The sequence below is a fragment of the Falco punctatus genome (genome assembly GCF_963210335.1).
Source record: "Falco punctatus genome assembly, chromosome: 4".
Lineage (NCBI taxonomy): Eukaryota > Metazoa > Chordata > Aves > Falconiformes > Falconidae > Falco > Falco punctatus.
The window spans coordinates 93,091,416-93,115,550 of record NC_137583.1 but is presented as its reverse complement, the minus strand read 5'-3'; the positions used below and the strand labels follow the sequence as shown (position 1 = coordinate 93,115,550).

The 24,135-nt window shown below is 43.0% G+C and overlaps 1 protein-coding gene across 3 annotated transcripts in view; it reads left to right on the top strand.

Moving 5' to 3' along the window:
- The window catches only part of PDE1C (phosphodiesterase 1C), a 376,897-nt gene that overhangs the window by 35,201 nt on the left and 317,561 nt on the right, over window positions 1–24,135 (top strand). For 2 of the 3 annotated variants that reach the window (XM_080383284.1, XM_080383281.1), the window contains exon 1: window positions 3,771–24,032. The exons of the other annotated variant lie outside the window; for it this stretch is intronic. In XM_080383284.1, the coding sequence (XP_080239410.1) occupies window positions 23,948–24,032 (85 nt within the window). In that variant the 5' untranslated portion in view covers window positions 3,771–23,947. Of the gene's footprint in view, window positions 1–3,770; window positions 24,033–24,135 lie in introns of those variants that run through there. 3 annotated transcript variants of the gene reach the window in all.

Here is a 24,135-nt window from a genome sequence, read left to right as displayed (position 1 = left end):
AAAAATGATGTGAAAACCGAACAGCAATCCCAGAGACCTATGTGCAAAAGTTGCAGGAGTGATGTTGCCTTCTCACTCTGCCTTGTTCAGCAGCATCACAGTCGCTTTGCCTTCTTGCCTTCCTATCGAGTCCCCTTGCCACCACTGCTGCTGCCTGCTTGTTAGGAAAAGCTGCTCACCTCTTCCAGACACTAAAGATCAGCTGCAAAGAGGTGCTAGTCTGGTACTGCTACAATGAAGGGGTGATTTCTCAGGGAGGGAAAACTGGCTGCTCTAGGTAAAAATGGTCGGAACTGGTGGCTGCTTTGTAGTACCAGCACTTGAATGGTGGGTGATGGTACTTTCTGCTGAGGGCATGTGGTATGGGGAAAGCACATCACTGGGCATTAGCATTTCTCACCAGTAGGTACTTACTTGGACCAGGGAGCAGAAAGCTACTGAAAATCTGAAATTTGGATGCTAGGGATCTCTGATCTTTGAATGGTCTGAAATAAACCCAGAGATTTTTCCTGCCTTTCTTCTTTCCTTTGTATCAAAAGCAGCTGAACTGGTGCAATTTGGAGCCTGGTAATCTTCCCTGAGGGAACAAGCAAGGGGGGAGAGGTGGGGCAAAGTGGCTGAGAAAAGCCTCCTCATACAGCCCTGATTTTGGTACCCCAGTGACTTCTGTCCTGAGCAGAAAGAAAGTGAGGATGAGGGTGTGCAGGATGAAGGAGGGAAGGAGGCTCAGAAGAGGGCAGCACCCAACAGGACTTCTGGCACAGTGGAAAACAGTCAAAATCAGGGAGCTTGGGATGAAAGGAGGCAAGGTGATCCTGCCTTCCCAGTGGAATGGGAAGGAGGACTGGCAAGGCACTGGTGTGCTGGAGCAAGCAAGGAGCAAGCAAAGTTGGATATCTGGGTGGGACAAGCCCATGGGCAGACTTTGCACTCAGGTACTCTTCAGCAGAGCACCTGGCTGGTTAATAGTATGGAAAGTTAAAAATATTCAGCTTGCAAATAAACAATTGTTTGAATTGGATGTTAAGAGATCATGCAAAGTTACTAGCTTCAGTGATGCTTCTGAATCAGTGATAGAGGAGCTCTTAAAGATACTTTTAGATCACCTTTTTCTACTCCTGGCATTTATACCTATATGAGGGTAACTCTTAGAGAAAACTTACCTTGTTTTTGAAATGTGCTGGGCTTCAGAGACACAATACAGCAAATACGTTCTGGGGATGATGTTTCTAGATCTGTTTAAGTAGGCTTTCTTTCCTCCTACTCCCCAAATTGTTCCCTCTCCAGACACTAGTGACATCAGTATCAGTGTAAGGAAGCCTTTAAGTTCTGAAACAGGCAGTAAGAGATCTTTGTATAGAGGAGCCAAACTTGCATGCCATTTGTGGGAGGCAGCATTTCATAAAAATTAATTTTATTATTCTGGTATTGCATTAGAAAATCATGTTGTTAAATGTAAGAGAGAGATATTGTAATGGAAAGTGTCTTAACGTAACTTAAATATCTGACAAGAGCATTTCAGAACTAAATCATTCATGCTCCCACTTGCTGCCAACTGTAACCTTCTACCTTTCTCATGATAATATGACGTTCCTGACTTGCAAATTAAATATTAGCCAGTAATGGTATAGGAAGTCAGAAAAAAATCCATGGAAACAGAGTTGTGAGTTTGTATCATAGTCATGCAAAGTGATGCCCATTCTGATGAACTGAAAAGCTCTCAATGAATTTTGCCATAAAATTCTTTTGCAGTGAAGACTTTCCTCCAGACTAAAACTGCTGGAGAACCCTGAAATCCTGAAAGTAGGGTTCCCTCAATCAATTCTTCAACAGCTTTTATCCAAAACTGCAACTAGCAAACTAGTGGAGTGGGTGAGCATTAGTGGGCACGGCTTTGCAGGCATTGAACCTGGTGACAGCCTCAGAAGAAACCCCAAGCTGCCTCACTCCAGGTGAATAATAGATAAACATTGTGTTTCCCGTAATACACAAAAATATGCTTGCTGTTTTGCACACTGAGGACTAAATAATACTTCTATAATAGTAACTGTGTCATGGGATTAAGATGACTGGGGAGGACAGAGGGAAGGACACTAGAAAACACTGTTAATGAGAATACATTATATAAAAAGACGCCAAACCACTGGCAGCTGCTTAAGTTTTGCTGCCTTTCGTCAGTGTCTGGTATTCCTGCTTTGCAGATTCACCAAATCAAACAAGTCACTACCTGTTCTCTGTCCTTTTTGGTGGGAGGTGGGATCTTGACAGATGGCTCTTATGAGAGCGACTTTCTCGTGATGTTGCTGCTATATTACATATGGGATAATTGCCTTTTTTCAAGCATGCATTGGCTATAAAACAGGTCAGGCTTTACCAATGCTTATATATTCAGCAGGACATGAACTCTGTAGTTTGAAGTCATCTTGTCCTTATGTCTTGATAAAGTTGTCTCATGAATGCCAGTTCTGTTTCAACAAGCTTGCATGTAGAAACTCTATACAATGGCAAAAGATCATCTACAGCTTCCCCTATCAGCAAAATAAAAGTTCAGAAATTTTTGGCATGCAAACAGTGAGGAAGGCTGTGCATTGGCCTGTGCTTAGGTGGTGGCCTTGGCGGATCTACGCAGGCTGATGGTAAAGCTTTGGTGGTGATACAGCTACACGGGCAGTGCTTATAGCTGGGATACATGTTCCATGCAGAGAAGCCTGGACAAAGCATCAGGGCTTAAGTCCAGCTTTGAAGATGTAAAGTGTTTGGACTGAAGTGTATCCAAGGCTGAATGTCTGGCCTAGAAGTGGTCAAAACAGTGACAATGAGGGTCTAGCATATTACTGCCTGTTACTCCCTGCAGCAAGGGAAACGGCCACATTCCTCCACCCTGCCCCCCGCCCCCAACAACAACAACAGCTGCTATTCTTTTCTCTTTCTAGAATAGTGCTTTTAAAAACCTTAAAATCAGGTTCTGTGCCCTGTTCCAAATTTGTTGCATGGTCTTAGCTGGAGCCATTGCAGCAAAACTTTACTTGGGGTCAGCAGGGAACCTGACTGAGGCTGTTTTATCAGGCTTTGTAGGATAACGTGAATGAGCTGAGTGTGTGTGTGCTCTGTGTCCCCATGCTGCAGTAGGTGCTGGTGGGAATGATGAGTCTGAACTGAAGGCAGAAGAGTCACTACTGCTTTCCTCAGTTCCACAGTCTCATATAAAAACTCTGTAGTCCTCATCCCAGGGTTATTTGTCAACCCATGTACTACATTCTTCCCTAGGGTATCTTGATTAAATTTGACTTTCTGTGCCTTCTATCACAGAGGTGTCTGTGCAGTTGAGAGACTTACTGAGTGGTCTGTACCTGACAGCATTTGCAGCATGACAGATGCATGGAAGGTTAACTTAGGAAGTAATTGGTTTGTTCTTGTATCACCTACAGCAAAGAATAAGGAGCAAGAGAAAGTGGTTATGTTCTGATTGACTGACTTATTTTCTCTCAGGGAAATCATGAACCTGAGCAACTCCAAGATACTACACTCCTACCAGTATATATTCTTATCTGTCAATTAAAGATAATGTTCACTGTCATATTTATAGTGTGCACCAAATCACAAGAAAAGATAACATTCTTCTTTGAAGGAAGTGAGATGTTGATTGGAATTCTTTCATTTTATAATCTCTTCAGTTTCAGAATCATAGCAATTTAGCAATTCAGTTGTTTAGGCAAGTTCTCTCTGTGAATAATGTAGCTTTGACAAGTGAATAGAATATGATTGCTGTGAAAGTCAATTGCCTAAAACTAGGCGCTGCACTTCAATATGCATTGTGTTGCAGAACTGAATTTGAGTGTGATGTCTCATTTTGTCAAGGTAATGGAACTGAAGGTCTGTAAATGTGTGCCTAGTTTTGCTGGGTCATGGTCTACAGTTTCTCATTCATCTGTTGTAAGGAACAATTTAACTGGAATCTGCATGAGTTTCATACATTTCACATATATAGCTGTGAAGAAGGGGCTTTTAAAATCTGTAGTGCTCTTTGCAAGCCTTGCACTTACTGTGTGAATAAAGTGACATAAATAAAATAGGAAACAAGATGTTCTTGTTTAAATCTTTTCTTTAACTTCTGTATTAGAACACAACAGATAGAAAAACAGAATGATAAAACATTCACTCAAGGCAGGTTTCTATGCTTAATTGCACTTAAAAAAAAGGTGATAAGTTGTGTCAAAAGAATGTGAGGATAGCAAAATCAAGCAAGTAAAACTTGCATGAAACCTTGATTTGTCGGTCCCAACTTTGTGCATGAGTAGTGAGCTGACCTTTGCTGGCTGCCAGATGCCCACCCAGCTGCTCTCTCACTCCCACAACAGAACAGGGAGAAAATAAGAAAAAAAACCCTTGTGGCTTGAGATAAAGGCAAGTTAAAGGGATGCTGGGGTGGGGTGGAGGATAGCGGGGGGGGGGGGGGGGGGGGGGGCGGGGAGGGAAGCAAAGGCTGTGTGCAGAATCAAAGTGCAAAAACCAAACCAAACCAAAAATATTGCAATTTTATTCTCTACCTGCCACCAGCAGGCAATGTCCAGCCACATTGTAGGAAGTAGGACCTCACTTACATGTAGTGGTTGCTCTGAAGGACCAACTCCTTAACAGCAAATGCCCTACCCCATCCTCCTCCTGTCTTTTAGTTTTTATTGCTGAGCATAATTTTGTCTGGTCTGGAGTATCCCTTTGCTCAGTTTAGGTCAGCTGCCCTGGCTGTGTCCCTGCCAACCTCTTGCCCGCCCCCAGCCTCCTGGCATTTTGGGGGGGTGTTGGAAAGACAGCCTTGATGCTGTGCGAGCACTGCTTAGTGGTACCCAAAGCATTGGTAGGTTTATCAACACCATTCTAGCTACAAATATGAAGCACAGCACTACGTGGGCTGCAATGGGGAAAGTTAACTCAAGCGCAGTCAGAACTAGTATAGCACGAGAGGACAGTGCAAAACTATAGCTTGCTTTTACCTTGAAATAATCTCTATTGTAACTGTTTTGATGAAATGTCACAGTGGAGAGAAAGCAGGTATGGTTTTGATATCCCTGTGGCTAGTTAAGGTCAGCTCTTGTTATCCCCTCAGCCAGAGTTTGCATGGATTAACTCCAGGTAAGCAAAACTCCAGAGCTTCATGTCTATATTAAAATATTTCTCAGTATTTATACTGTTTTAGCTAAGATCACTTGAGAGCTGTTGGCTGTATAAAAAGAAGTGTGACCAGCAGGTCGAGGGAGGTGACTCTTCCCCCTCTGTACTGGTAAGACCCCACCTGGAATACTGCATCCAGCTGTGGGGTCCCCAGCACAAGACACAGACCTGTTGGAGTGCGTCCAGAGGAAGGTCATGAAAATGGTCAGAGAGCTGGAACACCTCTCCTATGGAGAAAGGCTGGGAGAATCAGGGTTGTTCAGTGTGGAGAAGGCTCCAGGGAGACCTTATTGCAGCCCTTTCAGTACTTAAAGGGGGCTTTTTAAGAAAGGCTGAGGGAGATTTTTTACCAAGGCCTGTAGTCACAAGACAGGGAGCAATGGTTTTAAACTGAAAGAGAATAGATTTAGATTGGACATAAGGAAGACATTTTTTTATGATGTGGGTGGTGAGGCACTGGCACACGTTGCCCAGAGAGACTGTAGATGCCCCATCCCTGGAAGTGTTCAAGGTCACGTTAGATGTAGCTTGGAGCATCCTGATCCTCATGAAAGATGTCCCTGCCTGTGGCAGGGGGTTGGAATGAGGTGAACTTTAAGGTCCCTTTCAACACAAACCATTCTGTGATTTTCAGAAATGGCTGTAGTAGCATCTTCTGAAATTGGTATATTCTTTCTTTTTAAGAGAAAAAGGGGGTGCGGAGTAGATTTTAATTTGTTCCTTAAAAAAAAAAAACCTGGCTACTACTTTTGCTTACTGCTATTGTTTCAGCAGCCTTCCCTTCAGCCCTGCTCACCTCCTGTGTGCCAGACCAGCTCTGGACTCCATGGGTGGCCAAAACAGCCCAGCCACCTGCCCTGTTGTGAATAGCTACAAATATTTCTCATAGGATTATTCCACAGCAAAATCCAGCACAAACATGCTGTAGATGTAGGCAGCTTTTGCAAAATCTTAAAATAAAAGTATCATTCAGGATGGGGACAGACTAATTGAAGCAATTATATTTGCCCATGGTATTTCTTTCAATAGTCAGCTTTTAAGAAGACATATCTTTCAGTTTTTCTCTTTTTTTCCCCCCATCTCTCCCTCTTTCTCTTCTCTTTCAAAAACTTCTTTGACATATTTCAGTGTGATAAAAGCTGGACACACACCCATCTTTGGAAGAGTGGTGGGAGGTAGCGTGGGCTGGGGTTGGGTCAATTCATTATTCAGACTTTTGAGTGGAACTGGAGGAAATTGTGAAATTGAGGTGGTAAGTGAAGGTGAGCAATACATTCTTTCCTTTCCATTTCAGCTGCAGAGTAGAAAAACATGTTGAACAAAAAAATAGAGTAACTTAGGTTTTAATGTCAGATAATACATTCTCTGTACGTGAAGGTAAAATTAAATGCCAATGACTCTTCTGTGTTAAAAAAAATATATATCTTTTAACCTTTTGTTCAGCATTCTCTCATTTGTTTGTTGTGGTTTCCCAAGACTATTATGCATTAACAATATCTGCATTGTGCAAGTGCTTGCAGATTCTCTTATTATGCCACACATTTGTGGGACTGGCAGGCCAGCTCAGGTTGCAGTGAGACAGATTTTCCATGTGTTCAAGTGATTCTAGAGAGAGGGTTTGAAGAATGGTGGAGGAATGAAGCTGTGAAGTGCTTGAACTCTGAAGATGCGAATTAAAAGTGACAATGAATGTTTGGAACATCAGAACCTGTTTAGGGTTGCATGGGTTAAAGTAATATTGGGTATTTACTTTCAGACAACTTATATAACAGGTTTTGTGGAGCTCGATGTTCATTGTTTTGTAATGAGAGCAGCTTATGGAGGAGGAAAGAGATGCTACTATGGGCCCTTTGGCTTACAAACCTTGGCATGTAAGCTTAAAGCTTAGAACTACTTATATAAAGCAGTTGAAGCGCATATTCATTGCTTGGAGGCTGCAAAAAGCACTGGAAGTTTTCTGGGGAGTAGAGAAGCTGACACGCTTATTTAAAGAAAAATAAATAAATAAATTCCTGAACAGAAACCCCTCCAACTGTTAGATATTAGGGTAGATGTTCAATGACAGGCAGAACAGATAAGTGTTCAAGTCCTGGAAAAAATAATGGGAACTGCATGCTTCACTCTTTACACCTCCATAATTACTTCTTGCAAATCTATTATCTATCAAAAGGAGTTCCATCTCGATGAGTAGGTCCCAAAAGTCCCTGAAGCAGTTCTGAAATCTTATTTCTCTCCCTTGTGTGCTGCCATCCTCCCCCTGCTTAATTTTTTTTGGGGGGTATAGACCATTACAGCCTGCAGCTGAAGTATAAATACCATTTCTTTGTGAGCTTTAAAATACTGTGTGCTTCTGGAGGATGAAACAGCAAAGCAAACTGTGAGTGAATTCGAAGCTTTGAAGCTGTAGTCTCGAGTATTCTGTGATCACACTGTCTAGGTTATTATTTGGCTGGCTTTAGAACTCAGAACACCTTCAGCAGAAGGTAACTTTGGGATTGAAGGAGAAATTAATGAAAGTGCTAGAGGGAAGTCTACTGTTGCTGTAGGCTTCTGCTTACAAGCTGAAGTGTGATTGCAATGTAGCACACTGCTGCTTCCACTGGTGCCTGGGGGAGCAGGATCAAGGGCAGGTGATTCATAACCTCTTGAGATAGACTCCCGTGGTCACATCTGATAGACCATGGAGGAAGTGACCATCCTCCTGACATCTAACCAGTTGCTCCTGCTGTTGGTTTGCCTCCTTATTCTATACGCTGGTAGACCTAGTGGTAAAATAGATGAAGGACATGGCCCTGACTACTCTTCTGCCCCAGATTTTCTAGCAGCTGTTTTTAATACAGGTCACTTCCCCACTGTGACAAAGTACAACGGTAGGAAGTGGTAAGCCCTGGCACAGAGGTGGGAAAGACCTCTGAGAGTGGGAATACTTCATGGGCAGGAGCCTCAGCTCTTCAGGTAATTTTCAATGGGCATCTTTAACCATGCGTAGACACTGGAAAGCAGGAGTATACAGAGTCTATGACTATGTGACAATTATCTTCTGTACTGGCTAAGGTGCAGAGTGGACAGCTGGGAGTAACATGCTGCTGGACTAAGTGTTAATGCAGCCCAGTGCAGATATGTGGTAAGTCTGTGCCGGCCAGGCAGTTACCAGCAAGGCAGGGAGGTGCTGCCCATGGTTGTCTCTTGGACCAGGCTAACCTCTGATCTTACCAGGTGTCCATCTTCTGACCCTCTGCTTTTCTCTGAGGGTTTTTGTACCACTTCCTGTTGTTATTTTTGAGTACTTGAGTGACTATTTCTGACTCCACAATATGTTTTTTTCATTTATCTTGCTGACTTTGGTTTGTGCTGTGTTTATAAGGTTTTCTGACTAAAGTCAAGCCAAGGTCACAGCCAAGCCTCAGATCACATTCATCTGAATCTCAAAAATCTGGACTATGAGTTACAGTTTCCCTCTTTGATGGTTTGATCTCTTTCGATCATTGATACCATTTCCTTGTTGCTATTAGGGTCTGGCATCAAGCTGAGCCTGCACTTACACCTCTGCTTAGTGGGCTGCAGCAGGGTTTGAAGTCTTAATGGCAGTGCTCAAATCAAAATCCAGTACTATTGTGTATGCAAACACCAGCCTAGTTAATACCCCAACTGGCTGCTTTTCATCTGATACTTCAGTGTCAATCCACCACCATTGAGGTTAAGTGGTCATTGCCACATAAGGAAAAAAAAATCCAGTTGCTGCAGGAAAAAAGCACCGAGTCACTAGGATGATGGAGAAGTTTTCATCCCATGCCTCGTGTGGTGTTTTATAACCATTTTATATCTGATTAACCCTCTGTATTTGCTGTGAGCTTTGGGAGTCTCAATCTATGTGAAACCACCATGTCATTCCTAAAATTATTTTTTTACTACGCTTTCCTTAGCGGACCCTTACTATTTCTCACACCAGGAGAAAACGCTACTGAACCTTTGACAAGCTTTCATCTCTGTAGAAACATTTTTGATAGGAAGTGTCTTTATGCTTTTACTAAAGATTTGACATTTGCCCCAATTCCTGTTTGTAGGTAATGGACTGTTGAGGTCTATTTGGACTCTTGTCCTGGATATGTTGTCTTCTACTGGCAGAGAACAATGTTTTAATTTGAGTACGTGCAATGATTAATGCATGTGGCAAATGCTTACCTACCAATGTTTGACTGAGTGTCATCTTCTATTCCTAGTCACCATTCTGCAAGAAGTGTTGCATCCTTAGTGTGGCAAGATCGATGCCTTTTACATTATAATTGTGATATCATTGTGAAATTCAAGTATCTCCTAAAACTACAGCTCTGGTGTAGCTGGATGTCAGGACTGTGCCTGTGTGCTCCCCCAGTGTAATTAGTGATTGATTCCCTGGGCAGGTCAGAAACTCCCCAGGTGGTCTCTACAGAGATGGGACGCACTGATTTATGACAGTGAACTGACTTGAAACAAGGTCATTGACTGAACTTCTAACTTCAAACTCCAGAGTTCTTGCAATGCAAGGCATCTGAAGGCTCTGTGTTTTCTTCCTGAACACTGTGTCTGTCCAACAGTGACACACTGCGGGTTTGGGGGGTTGAGTAGCTCTACTGTATCATTGCAGGGGGCTGTACTGCCTGGCCTGGATCGGGCATTGCCTCACATTCATCTGCCAGCTTCCACCGCCTGGTCAATTCAGCCAGCTCTTGTGTGAGGGTACTGGTGGGCACCCACCCCAAGCCATCGTGGCTTTTCCCTTTGATCATCAATGTTCTCCAAACCTTTTTTTGCCTGTCTTTTCTACTATTGAAGTCTATGTGTCAGAGCAGCCCACATATCCTGCCCACTACAATACCCTTTCCCAACCTGACCTCTGCCTCCTGCCTTGGCCTGGAGATGGTGGCCTTTCTCTGCTGCCCTGGTCATTTCATATGGGTGGTCCATCTGTGTACATGCATCTGCATGGAGTGGCTCAAAAGGTCCCTCTTTCCCTTTCCTTTAGTTTTGCACTTGTGTGCTGCCGTGAAAATGTGTCCTGACACTGTAAGCTTATTTTTAAGTCTGGCCCAGGTCAGACATCTGTATGTCTGATGGTCTAAGAAGTGCTTTGGGTGTTGCATTCTGCCTGGAGCTGTTGCATCTGAGGTGCCAAACACAAGCCTTTCACAGCAGATGCACACTGTTGTGCCTGTTGTTGCTGGTTCTGTTCCTTAAACACCTTACTCTTAAATTTTGACTCCTCATTGCAGTAACAACTGTTCAATATTCTGTTTCAGAGCTCTCAGAGCTGAACAAGTTGACCTGGCCACCTAGGACTGCTTCAGGAGATGGGAGTGGAAGGTGCGGGCTGGCAAGGCACTAGCGATGGGAAATGCTCATACTGCTATGAATCTGTGGCAAGCGAGTGCTGTCTGCTCCTCGTTGCATAACGGGAAATACCCCTAAAATTCAGAACCCTGTGAGTGTTCCCCCAGTTCTGCAAGCTGGGTGAAATAAGAGCAACTCTATCGCGACACTTGTCAGATAAATAACTTGGTCAACTCGCTCTACCCCGTACTCCTTTGCCCTGAGGAGTTGCTGGGTGACATTAGAAGGAACTGTGACTTTTCAGCTCAGATCTTGTTCAAAGACTTGGGAAGAAAATGGAGTAAATCCAGAACAATTGAGGGGTAATCACTACTGCTTAAACTGTAAGGAAAATGACTTTACCATTAGCCATCCACTCTTGATGTCATGACAGACTACAAACCTATCAAATTTCCTGCATCACGTTTCTTGCAGGGAGGGACTATGCTCCTGTGCCTGCAGCCCAGCACCTCAGCCTTGCTGTACTCTTGTGGTCTCATGCATCAGGAGGAAGCAGGATCTGTGATCCCTTGGCCAGTTACATCTGGTGCCTGGAGTCGTGAGGGACGAGAGAGGAGCTGTCCCAGGGCCACCTTGCTTAGCAAGGCCCAGAGCTTAAGATGATGCTGTTGGGAGGCACTTGTCACCAGAAGCCACGTCCCACAGGCTCTCCTTCATCATGTCACCTGAAGCAGGGAGTCCATATAGCCCAACAGGAAGGCGGTGGAGAGAAACTCAAGAGATGTGAATTTACTGCTTGTGGCAAAGCATTCAGGTGCACTGGGCTAGAAAGCAGTTTTATTAAGAGCCTTGATTAGGGAAAATACTGCTAATTGTATTCTGTCATATTTATGACTAGTTGAAGGAAATACACTGCTCTTTGGGAGATTTTACTTTCTACTTTGAACAGGGTTGTACAGTAAAGCATATAGAATAATTACTTATCATGAAAAGCATCGAAGGGAGACCAGGATCTCTCTTAAATGAAGATGTTTTTCATGAGTCGCTGCAAAGATTTGTCAAGCTACATTTAAGGTACAGATACAGAAACACAAGACTTGATTCCACTAACTTTCAGTATTTTAGTATTTCTTAAACATTTTCTTTCAAGTAAATCAGTTAGAACATTTTTTTGCCTAATATTCAAAATGCATATTTTAGGAGTTTGTGGTCTTCCAGCTCAGATTAGTCACATTTCTGATAAAAAACCTGTCCTGAAGTCAAGGCTGGAACATGTTATCTAGGAGAAGGTTTAAGTATTTACTTAACACATACTACTACTTCATATATAACAATTTGTAATTAGATTCAGTGTTTCTTTTTCCAAAAGCATATTTTTGTGACTAAAAAAGTATTTTAGCATGTCCCAAAACTTTTGCAAACGCATGAGAAAAATGGAATAAACCCAAGTTTTCTATCTTAACACTGGTTAATCCATTAGCAGAATTCTCTTATCGTTACATACACTTTTGTGTGTGCTTGGGCCCGAAGAAAGTTCAAAACTTATGCTGCTGGGATCTGTGGGGTTTGTGTATTTCTTACTTTTGTCTTTGAATTGTTTGTTTACTTTTATGAAATTGTTTCTTTATTCGTTTGTTACTGTTTCCCTAAATAATGGACCTAGAATTTTCACACATGAAAAATAAGGCAACAAGTTCATTCTTTGACAATTGCAAAAGCTTGTCTGAGTTTTACAAAGTGTTTTGGATTTTTATCTCTCTGCCTGCACAATTTTTTAGTCTCTTGCAAGGAGAGGAGCAAAGATCATGGGAAAAGCTGAGGTGGGTTGACCCTCTCTGCAGTCCTATGTCCTGTGGTAGCTCAGGCCATGGCCTTTCTGCTGACACATCTGATGGCACGGCCGATGTGGTAATGGCTGTGAAAGGAAAGTGAAGCTCTGGCATTACTAGAGTAATTTGAACTGGGAGGGAAGTTGATGTACTGCATCTGTATGATGGACAATTAAAAAGGAGTCTAGCACTGCTTCCTTTTGCTCTTACCTTGAAAGATCTCAAGTACTCTCCTTTCACATTTATTGTCTTTATAGTGCACATGCTTGCACAAGACTCTGTTTCTGTGCCAGGGAGCAGTGAGGGTTGGCTGTTCCTGAAGGGCAGGTGAAGCAGGAGCTATGTATGGGAGACCCTGGCACAGGCTGTGTGCTCACCCATGACCTGCTGTCCTGCTGGGGTCTGAACCAGGTGGGGAGAGCCAGGGGCTGGTACTGAGTGAGGAGAGGGGTCTGTGCCAGGGTCTGGCTGGGGGCAGCAGGTAGTGCAGCTGGAGGGCAGGCTGCAGCAGCGGTCCCCAGGTTCATCTGGCAGGCAGGGCTTGAGACGAACTGGAATCTCCACACAAGGTGTCCATTCAGGAGATGAGCTACTTCGAGGGTAGGGCTGAGGCTCATCCAAGAGGTAGGACCAGAGCTGGGCTGCCTACAGTGAAGCTCAGGCTGGGGTCCTGGGCAGAAGGGGTAGAGGAAGGTGCCAGGTGAGGCTGCTCAGGGCCATGAAGACCTTTTAGTGCCCCCAGGGTTCTGATGCTCTGGTTTTCATCCCCTCATGAGCTTTGGGAGCCAGTCCCTTGCTGGATTTTGTGATGATAGATGGAAAATGCATTCATCATCTGATTACTAAGTTTTGGCCCTGTTAGAGGCATTATCAATATGTTAACAAATATACACCCCACCCCCCCCCCAAAAAAAAACCCCAAATAGTTAACAAGCGATGATAACTATTCTCTCTTAGGTGAGAGCTGCTAGAGGTGGCTCAGCACTGGCACCCCAGCCCCGAGGTGTGGTGAGGTCTGCAGCCAGGCGCCAGGGAGCTCAGGCTGAGGGTGCTCTGAGCGGGAGGCCAGCAGGAGCCTGGCTTCAGGGACCAGCCTCTGCCCACTGCGTTTCCAGGACCTTCTCTGAGGGGACTCTGCGCAGGCCTGAGTGTGGTGTCCTTCAGGAGCTTTTATATAGGGAAGACACTCCAAAGCTACAACGTGAATGGAAAACTGATGTAGGTAAGGATGCAGCTGGACGCCATTCTTAAAAATGGCATTAGAAAATGCCCATGAAAGTCAAATGAAACGTTGTATTCACGGCTGAACATTAATGATTCACAGTTGAATGTTTAAAGTCATCCCTCCTTTGCTAGACCTGGTGGCCTGAGGGACGTTGTCCTTTTAAAAGGACTGCAGGTGTGTAAGGAAAAAATAAATACAGAATAAATATGCCCTTTCAAAGGGAGAGGTTATGAACGGCTTTTTTCTTGGCCCAAACCGCCTGCTTTGGCGAAGGTGTGCAAAGGTGGCATGAATCTGAAGGAAACAAATTTCTTCCTGCATCACTTCTCGTAGCCTGCTGGCTCCGGGTGAGCGCTTGGTGTGGGTGTTCTGTTATCGGGCAGGGACTACGGAAAGAGATTGCTTGCAAGGCTGTCTTCTAATCAGCCACAATATGTGCCAAGTACTTATATCAGCGTAAGAACATAAAAATCTCTCTCTAGCTTATCACCAAGGCTGATTGCCTCATGTATTACCTCTCTGAAATGTGTACTTAGTTACTATGAATTCTGCTTTTCCTAAGACACAAGTTTGTGGATACTTGCTGTAAACATAGGTACGATTAAACTAAAATAGCAGTTTCCTAATGATAATGGAAAAATCTCCCTGCTGCTCTGTGCTCTGTATTAAACCCATACCCAGGGTTGGGGGGTCAGGAAGACTTTTTTTCCCTTGGGTGAGGTTAGTGAGGACCATTGCTGTGCCTGTTTACTTGCTTGCCTGCTCATTTCTTTGTCATCCTTTGAAATGTGGAGAGGGGCCTGCTTGCTTGAATCTTCTGAAAATTTTCACCTTTCAAAGCTCCTACTGGTGCAGGGACCTAAAGTGTTTCTGCTGCCTAGGCTGTCCTGCCCATGATCTCTGTCACTGCTCTTCCCTGGCACGTTGCATGCTGGAGGCCTGTAGCTTAATTTGGGGTATGAGGTTGTCTAGTGTCCTTGGGTGTGCAGTTAGAGAGGCAGAAGTCTCATCAACTACATCTCTTTATTTTTGCTGCCTATGATTGTGAGGTTGTGGATCTGATGAGCCTTACCAGTTCTCATGTTACTGTGCAATTGCGTGGTCTGGGCTTCAGTTCTCTTAGCACTGAAATGGATCTTGTGGGCAGAAAAGTGGTAAAGCATCATTTTATTAAAGAATGAGCTGTGGTGGGGTTGTGTGAAGGACCCAGACCGCCTTACTATGTTCATGTGCAGAATGAAACCAAATCAATTACTTCATTATTTTTTTTAATCTACCTACGTCCTTGCTCCCCTGCCCCAAACTCTAGTAATACCACTGCACGTTTGGGTGTGTGTAGGCACAATGAAGGAACAGCGCTCCTGGTGCACTGCTCCTTTGCAGCCCAGGTTGTTTATTCCTTTGCCCATCCACTAGTCTGATTCCCCTTGTCTCTCGTTCTGAAGTTGTTCTGGTTATCAGGATGAGGCTTGTGTGCAGGTTATCTGATGACTTGGTTGCATGTGGGTAAACTCTCTGCGATGCGTGTTGTAGTGACAATCTCATGGGTAGCAGTTCTGTTCAGCCACACCTTGGTATCTACATGGTAGAGTTGACAACTGGGAACCTCTTCTAGTTTTTCTGCCTCGTGTGCCCTAACTTGGAGAACAATTTGCATCATTGAAAGTATTTGGTAGTTTAGGTGGTGTTCAGGCAATGCCTGGTCTGGTCATGGTCCTTCTGAGTGGGCTGGGGACAAGATACCTGTAGGAAGTAGGTTGATGGGGGAAGCTGTTCACTTGGCTTTTGACATTGCCAGACTTTGGATGGGCAAGCTGCATGGGAGAGTCCTTGGTATGTGGGCATGGGTTATTCCAAACTCCTAGCTCGTCACCGGGGCAGCAATCCTGAAGGAGCCAGCAGGGTGGTGCTTGCTATTTCCAAACTGCAAGTGACTAAATTGCTTTGATCTCTCCTAGTACTTAATGATTCAGGGCAAGATTCAGCTCTTCTGTGGCCACAGACCCAATTTTTAAGCAAACACCTAAAGTAGTCAGCTAGGCTCATTCTGTATTCAAACTAAAACTTGGTGTAGAATGACCCCATCTCTGGAGGTACCTATGCTGCTTTCGTAATTATAAAAATACTGTGTCTGTCTGATTAGCTTAGGCTGAAGGCCTGCTTTTCAAATGGCTGGGATTTAAATGAAGTTAATTACTCTTTAGGCTTCCCACTTTCTGCAAAGGTAGTTTGCTAACAGCTCAAGGTCTCGGGATGAATGCTGCCAGATGCAGCACAGAGATGTAGTCCATAGTAGGTTAGTAGGTAAAGGGCAGATGGCAGCCAAATGGAATAATACCATGTGCTGGATCCCTTGTACATAAAATTATATGTAGCATATCTGAAGTAGTTTTGCTGCTGCTGCTTCAGACTTTTAGGAAGATGTGGATTTTTACATATATATATATATATATATATGTAAATTCTAGCTGGCAATTCTCTGTGCATTCATTTTTCATATAATTCTAAAAAAACAGATTAAAGCAGTAAGGTAAATGGAAATCTCATAAGCATTATAGACTTGGACAACAATGGTATTCTAACCATGAAAAATATGCTTGTTTAATCTCTGACTTTTGATTAACAATTAAAATATTAACTTACATTCTATATAATTCAAAGGAAGCTTCTTCTCTTCATTAGCTTGCGTATGCTGATGATTAAAGTATTCATTTATGGGACCCTAGTTTTTAACCATTCAGCAGTTTGATCAAAGCAATAGAATTGGTTAGTTTTGAAATATAAGTAAATCTGCTATGTACGTAGTGGTGGCAGATCTGGTACTTGCTGCTCATTTCTTGTGGCATGGCCTCCATCCTGGCACTAACTGTAGAGGGAACCCAGAGTGACTGTGCACTTAAATTTGGCACTTGCTGTTATATGCCTGAAGCAGATAATGTGGAAACCCCTTCTCCTCCTACGTTCCCTTCCAGAGTAGTATTTGCTGACTTAATTCTTCAGGCGACAAGGCAACTTTGTGCTGCCCTTCTCTCAAGAGACAGGGTAGAACAATCACCAATGTATTGCAGTGGTATGAAAAGGTGTTTGGGTGCGTGCGCACGTGATTTGTGGGGGTGCGTGTTGTGTGTACGTTTCAAACCACCCTTCCTGAGGCTTAATTCCCTTTTATTCAAGTGTATCTGTATCAACAAGGAGAACAGCTAGTTCTGCAAATAGATTATAGGCTACATTCATTTAGCATCAAGGACTCTTTGATCTGGCCAGAAATGCTTGTGTCTAGGAACTGTGTGGCAGCAGCAGGCGGTCTGTTTTTGGATACACGCTAAGAGAATTTGGAGTTGTTGCCTGTTTTATTTGTGTTGATATGACTGAAGAAGGAGCAGCTGGCTCGGGGAGGGAGTGCTTTGGAGCACATGTAGGGTGTTTGGTTCTCATTTTTACCTGCGTACTTTTAAACTTTTTTAAGGTAATTTGAAGAATGCAGCTCTCCTCATAACTTGAATACTTTAATTCATGTTGTGGTCTGGGAAAGATAACATGTAAAATCTAGCCAGAAGTAACATATGCAATGGTAAAAGCAAGCATAAAGCATATACGTAACATATATAGAAATAGGGAACGGCAATGCTCTCAACTCCTTTGGGAGGGTATGTAGTTAATCTGCTGTTACCATGTGAACAACAGTACATTAAAAGCCACATACTGATATGAGGAGGCTGGCATTCAGGACACTGGCTGATAAGAAACTGTTCAAGCAATGCAGCCCAATTTCCTCTCCAGGCTGGAGGGGAAGGAGCAGATCTTGATCTTAGGAGCTAGGGTGGCTCTGCTGAATCTGGCAAAGTTGCACCATCAAAAGATCTACTTCCTTGCTCTGTCTACTGTAGCATGCCCTCAAGATTTTCATATCATAGATAAAGCACATCCATGGATTCCTTTAGCGCACAGAGTATCTTTAAAACTAACTTTGCAAAAGAGGGAGGAGAGAAGAAGAGGGAAACCCAAGCAGGGGAAAACCGACTAGTGGTATAATGAGTGACTTGGAAAACAAGATAATGGCTTTCATTATTTGACTGGCCACAGCCCAAATCATCAGGGAGATTGATGCCTGCCAGGGAATCAAATGGGCTGCAGCAATTCGGATGCATGCATTAACTGGTTGCTGCTGTTCCACCTGTTCCACTGTGTGGTGACTTTTCAAGAGAGGTAGTGGAAGGAATGAAGGCAAATCCACCAACAAAGTAAATTATGGGGCAAATACCACAATGATCAGAAATCGCCCTCTGACAAGATGGAAAGGAAAATCTTTCAGTATTGCTTTAATTGCAGGAAGTCCCACAAATGCTGTTGGAAGAGAAGTCTGTTGTCATCACAGATATACGGCAAAATAACGTAGTGTTAATTCTTTTGCAACTTGCTTTTAGCACTGTTACCCCAAGTTTTATTTTTTTGTGCAATGGTGTAATTTTTATTGGTTCTGATTTTGGTTGAATTGCTTTCAAGAGTGGCTGCTGTAATACAGAGAATCCCATTACACTGGAGAATCAGACTTCAGCAGTGTGCAAAATTAGACCAAAAAAATCAAATTTAAACCAAGACAAATGAAATCTGATCAGCAGCACTGTTTAGACAAGAGTGGAATTAGAACATTAAAAATGTTTTGCTATTGAAATTCTATTATTTGTTTAAAAAAAACACTAGCAAACTAGTGGAAAAACCTCATGTCAAAAGGGGAACTATACCCAGAGGCAAGGATGCTCTTGGCTTCCGTGGTGCTAGGGACTACAAGTTAGTGTGTGAAGGAAACACATGGGGGTCAGTGTATTTACAGGGGTCTTTCAAAGCCTTCACATTTTCCTTTTCTGCTACAGCCTCTTTTCCATCATTTAACTTTGCAAATGTTAGACCACGTGCTCCTTTGTCACTAAGTTTTGCTTAATTACAAGTTGCACTGGAAAACTATGTGATATGGTAGTTTGTTAATATTACATTTTTCCTGTACACATCACAAAAGAAAGCCCTCACTGTTGCTAGTGGGTTGCCTGTAGTTGGAAGAGGATTTACCATGTTACTGTCCGCAGGCAGTCTCCACTGTCTAAAGAAAGCATAAGATGTTGCCAAGGATGCTGTTGCTCAACTTCAGTCTCCTCAGCAAGCTACCTCTTCCAGAGTTGAGATACCTTAGGTTCTCTTGGTCCTCTAAGAAGAGAAAGAGCTTTTTCAGAGAGTGATTCGGATTTTAGGAGCTCTGACTCACCTTTGGGGTTGCCTGCTTGCTGCAGGGGTAGCTTCAGGGTTCCCGCAGCTAGGTGCCTAAAATTAGATGGTATAGATTCCTTCTGTGCTCCTGAAGGGAACAATGCATTTTCTCTGAGTCACAAAGCTGCTTGAAATGGTTAAATCCAAGCTCAAAATAATATTACAGGGTTTTTTTTCCTCTTTCCTGTGCCCGGAACTTACTGGATGCATTTGGATTTTCACCCACGGTGTAAAGTCACTTTAAATAACAAAAAATGACTGTATACTGGGAAATATAAAATAGCATAAACCAAGACAATACTCCAGCATGTTGAAGACTGTTCCTTTTGTCAGTGTTTGGTAAGGGAGAATATGGAAAAGCTTGAAGCAAGCAGAAAGCATCAGAACAGCTGAGCATTAAAAAGTCATATTGCCTTCTGGCTGTCACACCTAAAAATAACTTAAATGTAGTGGATATTTCTGACAGTGACAATGTCTGATAAAATCGACATAACACGCAGATGGAATACTTCTAGGAAACAGTAAAACAAAGAAGCTTTCAGGGAAGAATGCCATCTCTCCATAAACAACCTGCAGTACATTACTGCATTGTTGCTTGTGAGAAATACACCAAGCACCTTAGGGGATTTCAGGTTAATTTCTTCTCTAGAGCTGGAAGACATTTTCTTAAGAGGTTTGTCAATTCTTGGTGTGCTGTGCTCAGCCCTGAAAAGTGCTGAGCTCTTCTTTGGAATGTTAAATGTTTTGAGCTAACACTGACACCAGTGATGAGAGAGCCCTCTAAAACTGCTCTGAAAAAGATCTGCTTGTAAAATTGACTCAGTTGAAATCTGTGGAAATAAGGTATTTCAAACAACAGTTTCAAAGGCAGGACCTGCCTGGGGCTTCTGTGGTCCACTCTCTCTGGAACCCACAGTCTCAGGGGTTCCCTACCACCAGAAATCTTGAAATCGTGCATGCTGGGGACACCTCTGCAACCCACATTACTGCTCCTCTCCTTTGGATTCATAACCAGAATGCTTCAGAATCAATATTGTTATCAAAGTGAGTATTAGGTTAAAGAGTGGCCGGAAAGCTAGAAAGGAGAAAGGTTCAAACTGAACAAAAGCAAGAAGCGTTCATGCAATGTTTAGTTAAGCTGTGGACCTCCCTGCCAAAGGTGCTGAGGGTGCTGAAGGTTTAAGCTGACCGAACGGAAACATTTTGGCTGTTTATGAGCATACAGCTGGCTCAGGAGGAACTTGAGGTGGTTGGATGTCTAGTATCAACCCAGTCTGCCTTGTTCTTGATCGTTTTTATCATCTTTATAATTTTTTTAGCATCTACTTTTGGGCAATGATGCGGGTATGATACAGAGCTGGATATGGGACATTGGGTTCAATGGACCTTTGGTCTGACCTGGTAGGGCTGCATGGTTTTTCTCTTAATATTCAAAGTCAAGTTGTCAGTTGATTTAGGATACCTGAGACATTTCTGAAAAGATAAAAAGTCAGAGATCCTAATTCTGCTAACTTCAGTGACAGGTACTACAAAAGCATATGGATGCCCGAGGTCTAAATTCATCACTGCTCCTGTGAAACTTGATTCTGTTAGACACTGAGTCAACAGGAGTACAAGCATGGAAAACCAGGAGGATAGAGCTCCAGCCCTGCTGAAGTAAGTGGTAGTTTTGTCCTTGACTTCCAGCAGGCTAGGATTTTACTGAACGCTTTTCTTTTCCCTTTCTCACACTACAAGAGCCAGAGGATATAGGACTGAAATAACAAGTCATGCCTTTGAGCTGACCCAGTAGTATTTCTCCATGCAATTGATTTTTCAAAGTTTATGCTCGGGAAAGCATTTGGCTGTTAACTGCAGTTAAAAATCTTTCAGTCTTGTTGAGACAAATTTACTTAAATAATATGCCTTCTTATAGTGCAAGGCAGAAACAGATTTCCCAGGGATAGTGTTGTGTATCTATTTGTTATAGGTGGCTGTTTTTTCCCAACTTCCTCTAGTATGTATTTTGGAGGATGGCAGATTGGATGGATATTTGGTTTAATTTGATATGTCTTTGGTTAAAACAGACTTCCTGAAAACCCACAAATTCTCCTACACGTTGAGAAGTAAAGGGTAAATATTAAAGTAGCTGCTGGTTTATGTGTTGACAAATTAAATGTTCCCATGGATACCCTAGTCTGTTTACAGCGATAATAATAAATATTTTCAATTCACACTGTGCTCTTCACCTCAAAGGATCCCCAGGTGGTTTACAAATGACATACATGGATTGCTCTACACGGCACTGAACTGCAGCCACAAGAACGGCATAACAATCTATATTGGTACTGCCTGGCAGTGGAAGGTAGAAAATGTACTGTACCCGGAGTGAATCTGTTGGGATTGTTTGGGAAAGCAGAATGTAAATGGCAGATCTGAAATCTAGCCAAGAGCTGAACAGGAAAATGCAAAGAATCAGATAGGATCAGGTATCAAGTTACTGATAGGATTTAGTAATTCTTTGAGCAGCTGGATTAAATTTTTACTAGACCTGGGAAGAAATTGCTTCCTTCTTGGAAAACTAGCAAGTCAAAACTTTTCCCTTTTCACCCTGGGGCAGTACCTTTGCAATTTTGAGGGGGAGAGCATCCCCTGCAAACAGCCAGTTTAAGGCCCTCTCCAGGGATGCAGGAGATCCAGCTTCTAGCCTTCTTTGATCACTTTGCCCTGCTGAGTGACTGTCTTTACTCTTCCTGGGAGAATCATTCCCTTTGACCTCAATAAGATTATGAATTTGTTGCAGTTATTTGAATTAGTAGTAGTTGGGGCTTGAACAAGGTATCATTGTGAGGTAACTCAGGTTTGCACAGCTGCTGAACAGCCCAGTCATTTTCTCTCTGGCCATCTGTACAAAGTGGCTGAAGCCTGAGTGAAGGAGATCAGAAACGAGCCTGGTGATCTGGATATTCTCCTGAGAAGAGAAATGCTAACACAATTCTCCTGCTTCCTGCATGGGTACATTGTCCAAGCCAGGGAGCAACTGAGACTGCGTCTGCCTGTCTTTTTTTGGAAGAAAGTTTCTTCTGGAACGTCATGATTGTCACTGGTATCTTACCACAATTATTCTTCATGAATCAATGCTATGTGGCTTAAGGAAAAAAATGGTGTCCTCAAATAAATTTAACAAAAACAACCCAAACCCTGACAGTTCCAGTATTTACCTTTCCTTTAGATAACGTTTAACTTTGTGCTTTCTAGACAGTGCGAGTAATTCTCTATGCTTTTGCTTTCTCAGGAAGAGCATTGTGCTTATGTGACCTATATAACCAGTGACAGAGAAAATGATTCCTTAGAAACACTTTATACTCAGGCTGCTTTTCTATACTGTTTAGGAGAGGCAGCTACATGGAGTCTAGTAAACTGCTTGAGAATTCTTCACTGCAGTGGCTGCCCTTATAGCAGCAACTCATCTAAATTCCTGAGCTGTGCTTACCTTTCTGAGGTAAAAAATAATTGTGGGTGCAAGTAATGGGAACGTTACATCTAAGTAGTTACTATTATTTCATGTTTCAGTCTTGAAAGGCCAAGAAACCAGGAAGACCAGGTCTTCTGTCCTGTAAAGAATAAAACAAAAAACACAGCAAACCCCCTCTCTGCTAACAGCATTTTCTTAATGAACTTGCCTTGTATTATTGAGCATCCAAATGATTTTTTGAAGTTGTTAACAAAAAAGCTCTGTTTGGCTGAGGCTCTTCACTGAGCTAGAATTAAGTGGAATTTAAATTGACTACAGGGGTTCAGTACTGACTCTCTACCATCCTTTGAAGAAAGAGAGAGGATTTAAAAAGTGCAGCACCTCTGTCTGATGTAAGCTTTTGTTGAGAAACCACGGTAGGGTTGAGGTTTATACCTCAAACACAGACCAGGTTTGCTGATATTTTGTAAACTTTTTGGTGTGCACTGGGCAAGCTTTCAGCAAACTGTCTCAGCTGTTATTTTGATGGCAGTTTTCCTGAAACTCAGTGTTTCCGTGTGGTTTCTACCCAGAACAATGCAAAACCTGATGAATTTACCTGGAATTTACTTTTATGCTTGGGTACCAGAGAAACTGGAGCACTTCAGTAGCATGTTTCTATATTAACACACATTACAGCAAAAAGAAAAGGATTGCACAGATTTATGTGAACTGGGATCATTAAGACATTGACGTGTTTTCTTGGATACCCATCCGTAAAACTTTGGCTTGCTGCTACTCTTCTTTGCAAACTTTGCCAGCCTTGACTCCAAATTTTGTCTGTTCATAGGATAGGGGTGATTTGCCTGCCTTTTTCAGCATATTGCTGTGAGCACTCTGAATCACATTTTTAAACATCATTGGGTAAAAACTGCAGAAAGGAGTTTACAAACCATCTGATGAACTGCCAGGAGGAGGAGGAGGAGCTCAGGAGACTGTTTTGTGTGTGTGTGCATGTACATTTTGCTCAGTTTATCAACATTACTGTGAAATTACTTTTGTTGTTTTCCCACAGTCACTTACATTCTTACTCACTGATAATCTCCTGCGTTCTGCTGCCGGTTGTGTTTCCAGGGACTTGCCGTTAGTATAAGGAGGAGGTGATTGATGGCGTACTGTAATCTTGGGTTGATTCATTATATCTTGAATGATAAAAGCACGCTGCTTGTATTTGAAGGGCTTAAAGCCGAGCACAATTTGCTGCAAGTCAGAAATCCCCATGAGCAAGGGGAGCTACAGAAGCAGGGGCTGCAGCATAGTAGGGAATATAAGGAGCGTCAGTGGGTAGATACAGCAAAATCTAACCCTTCGTCTTTTTTTTTTCAATTGTGTGCTGACTCCTACACAGAGATTTGACAGATACAGCTGGCTTATTGCCTCGGTAGTCTTGCACTAATTGACTGCTGGTTTAGATACTGGAGCCTCTAACCAGTTGTTAAACTCTGAGTAGGCACGTTGCTAACATGCCAGCGAGAGTGTTTGGGGGAGGAGAAAGCTGCTGGGTGCATGCCTCCTCGGTTTGACTCCCCGCGCCGGGAGATGTGTGAGGTTGGATGTGCGTGCTGTCACAGGCAGATATTCAGGGGCAGCTAAGAGAGAGCTCGAGCACTCTGCTTCCACGGCGGGAGAGCGAGGCTGCTGCTGAAAGTACAAGCTGGCAGGATCATGACAGAACCAAGCAGCAGAAAGGAAGGATTTAAAAAATGCCGGAGTGCTACTTTCAGCATCGATGGCTATAGCTTTACAATTGGTGAGCCTGATTTAATCTCTCTTATTTCCTTCGTTGTCTCTCTTCTTTCCTCTCTGTCTTTGCAGCAGCAGTAAGTGCAGGTAAGAGACTGCTTTTGACAACT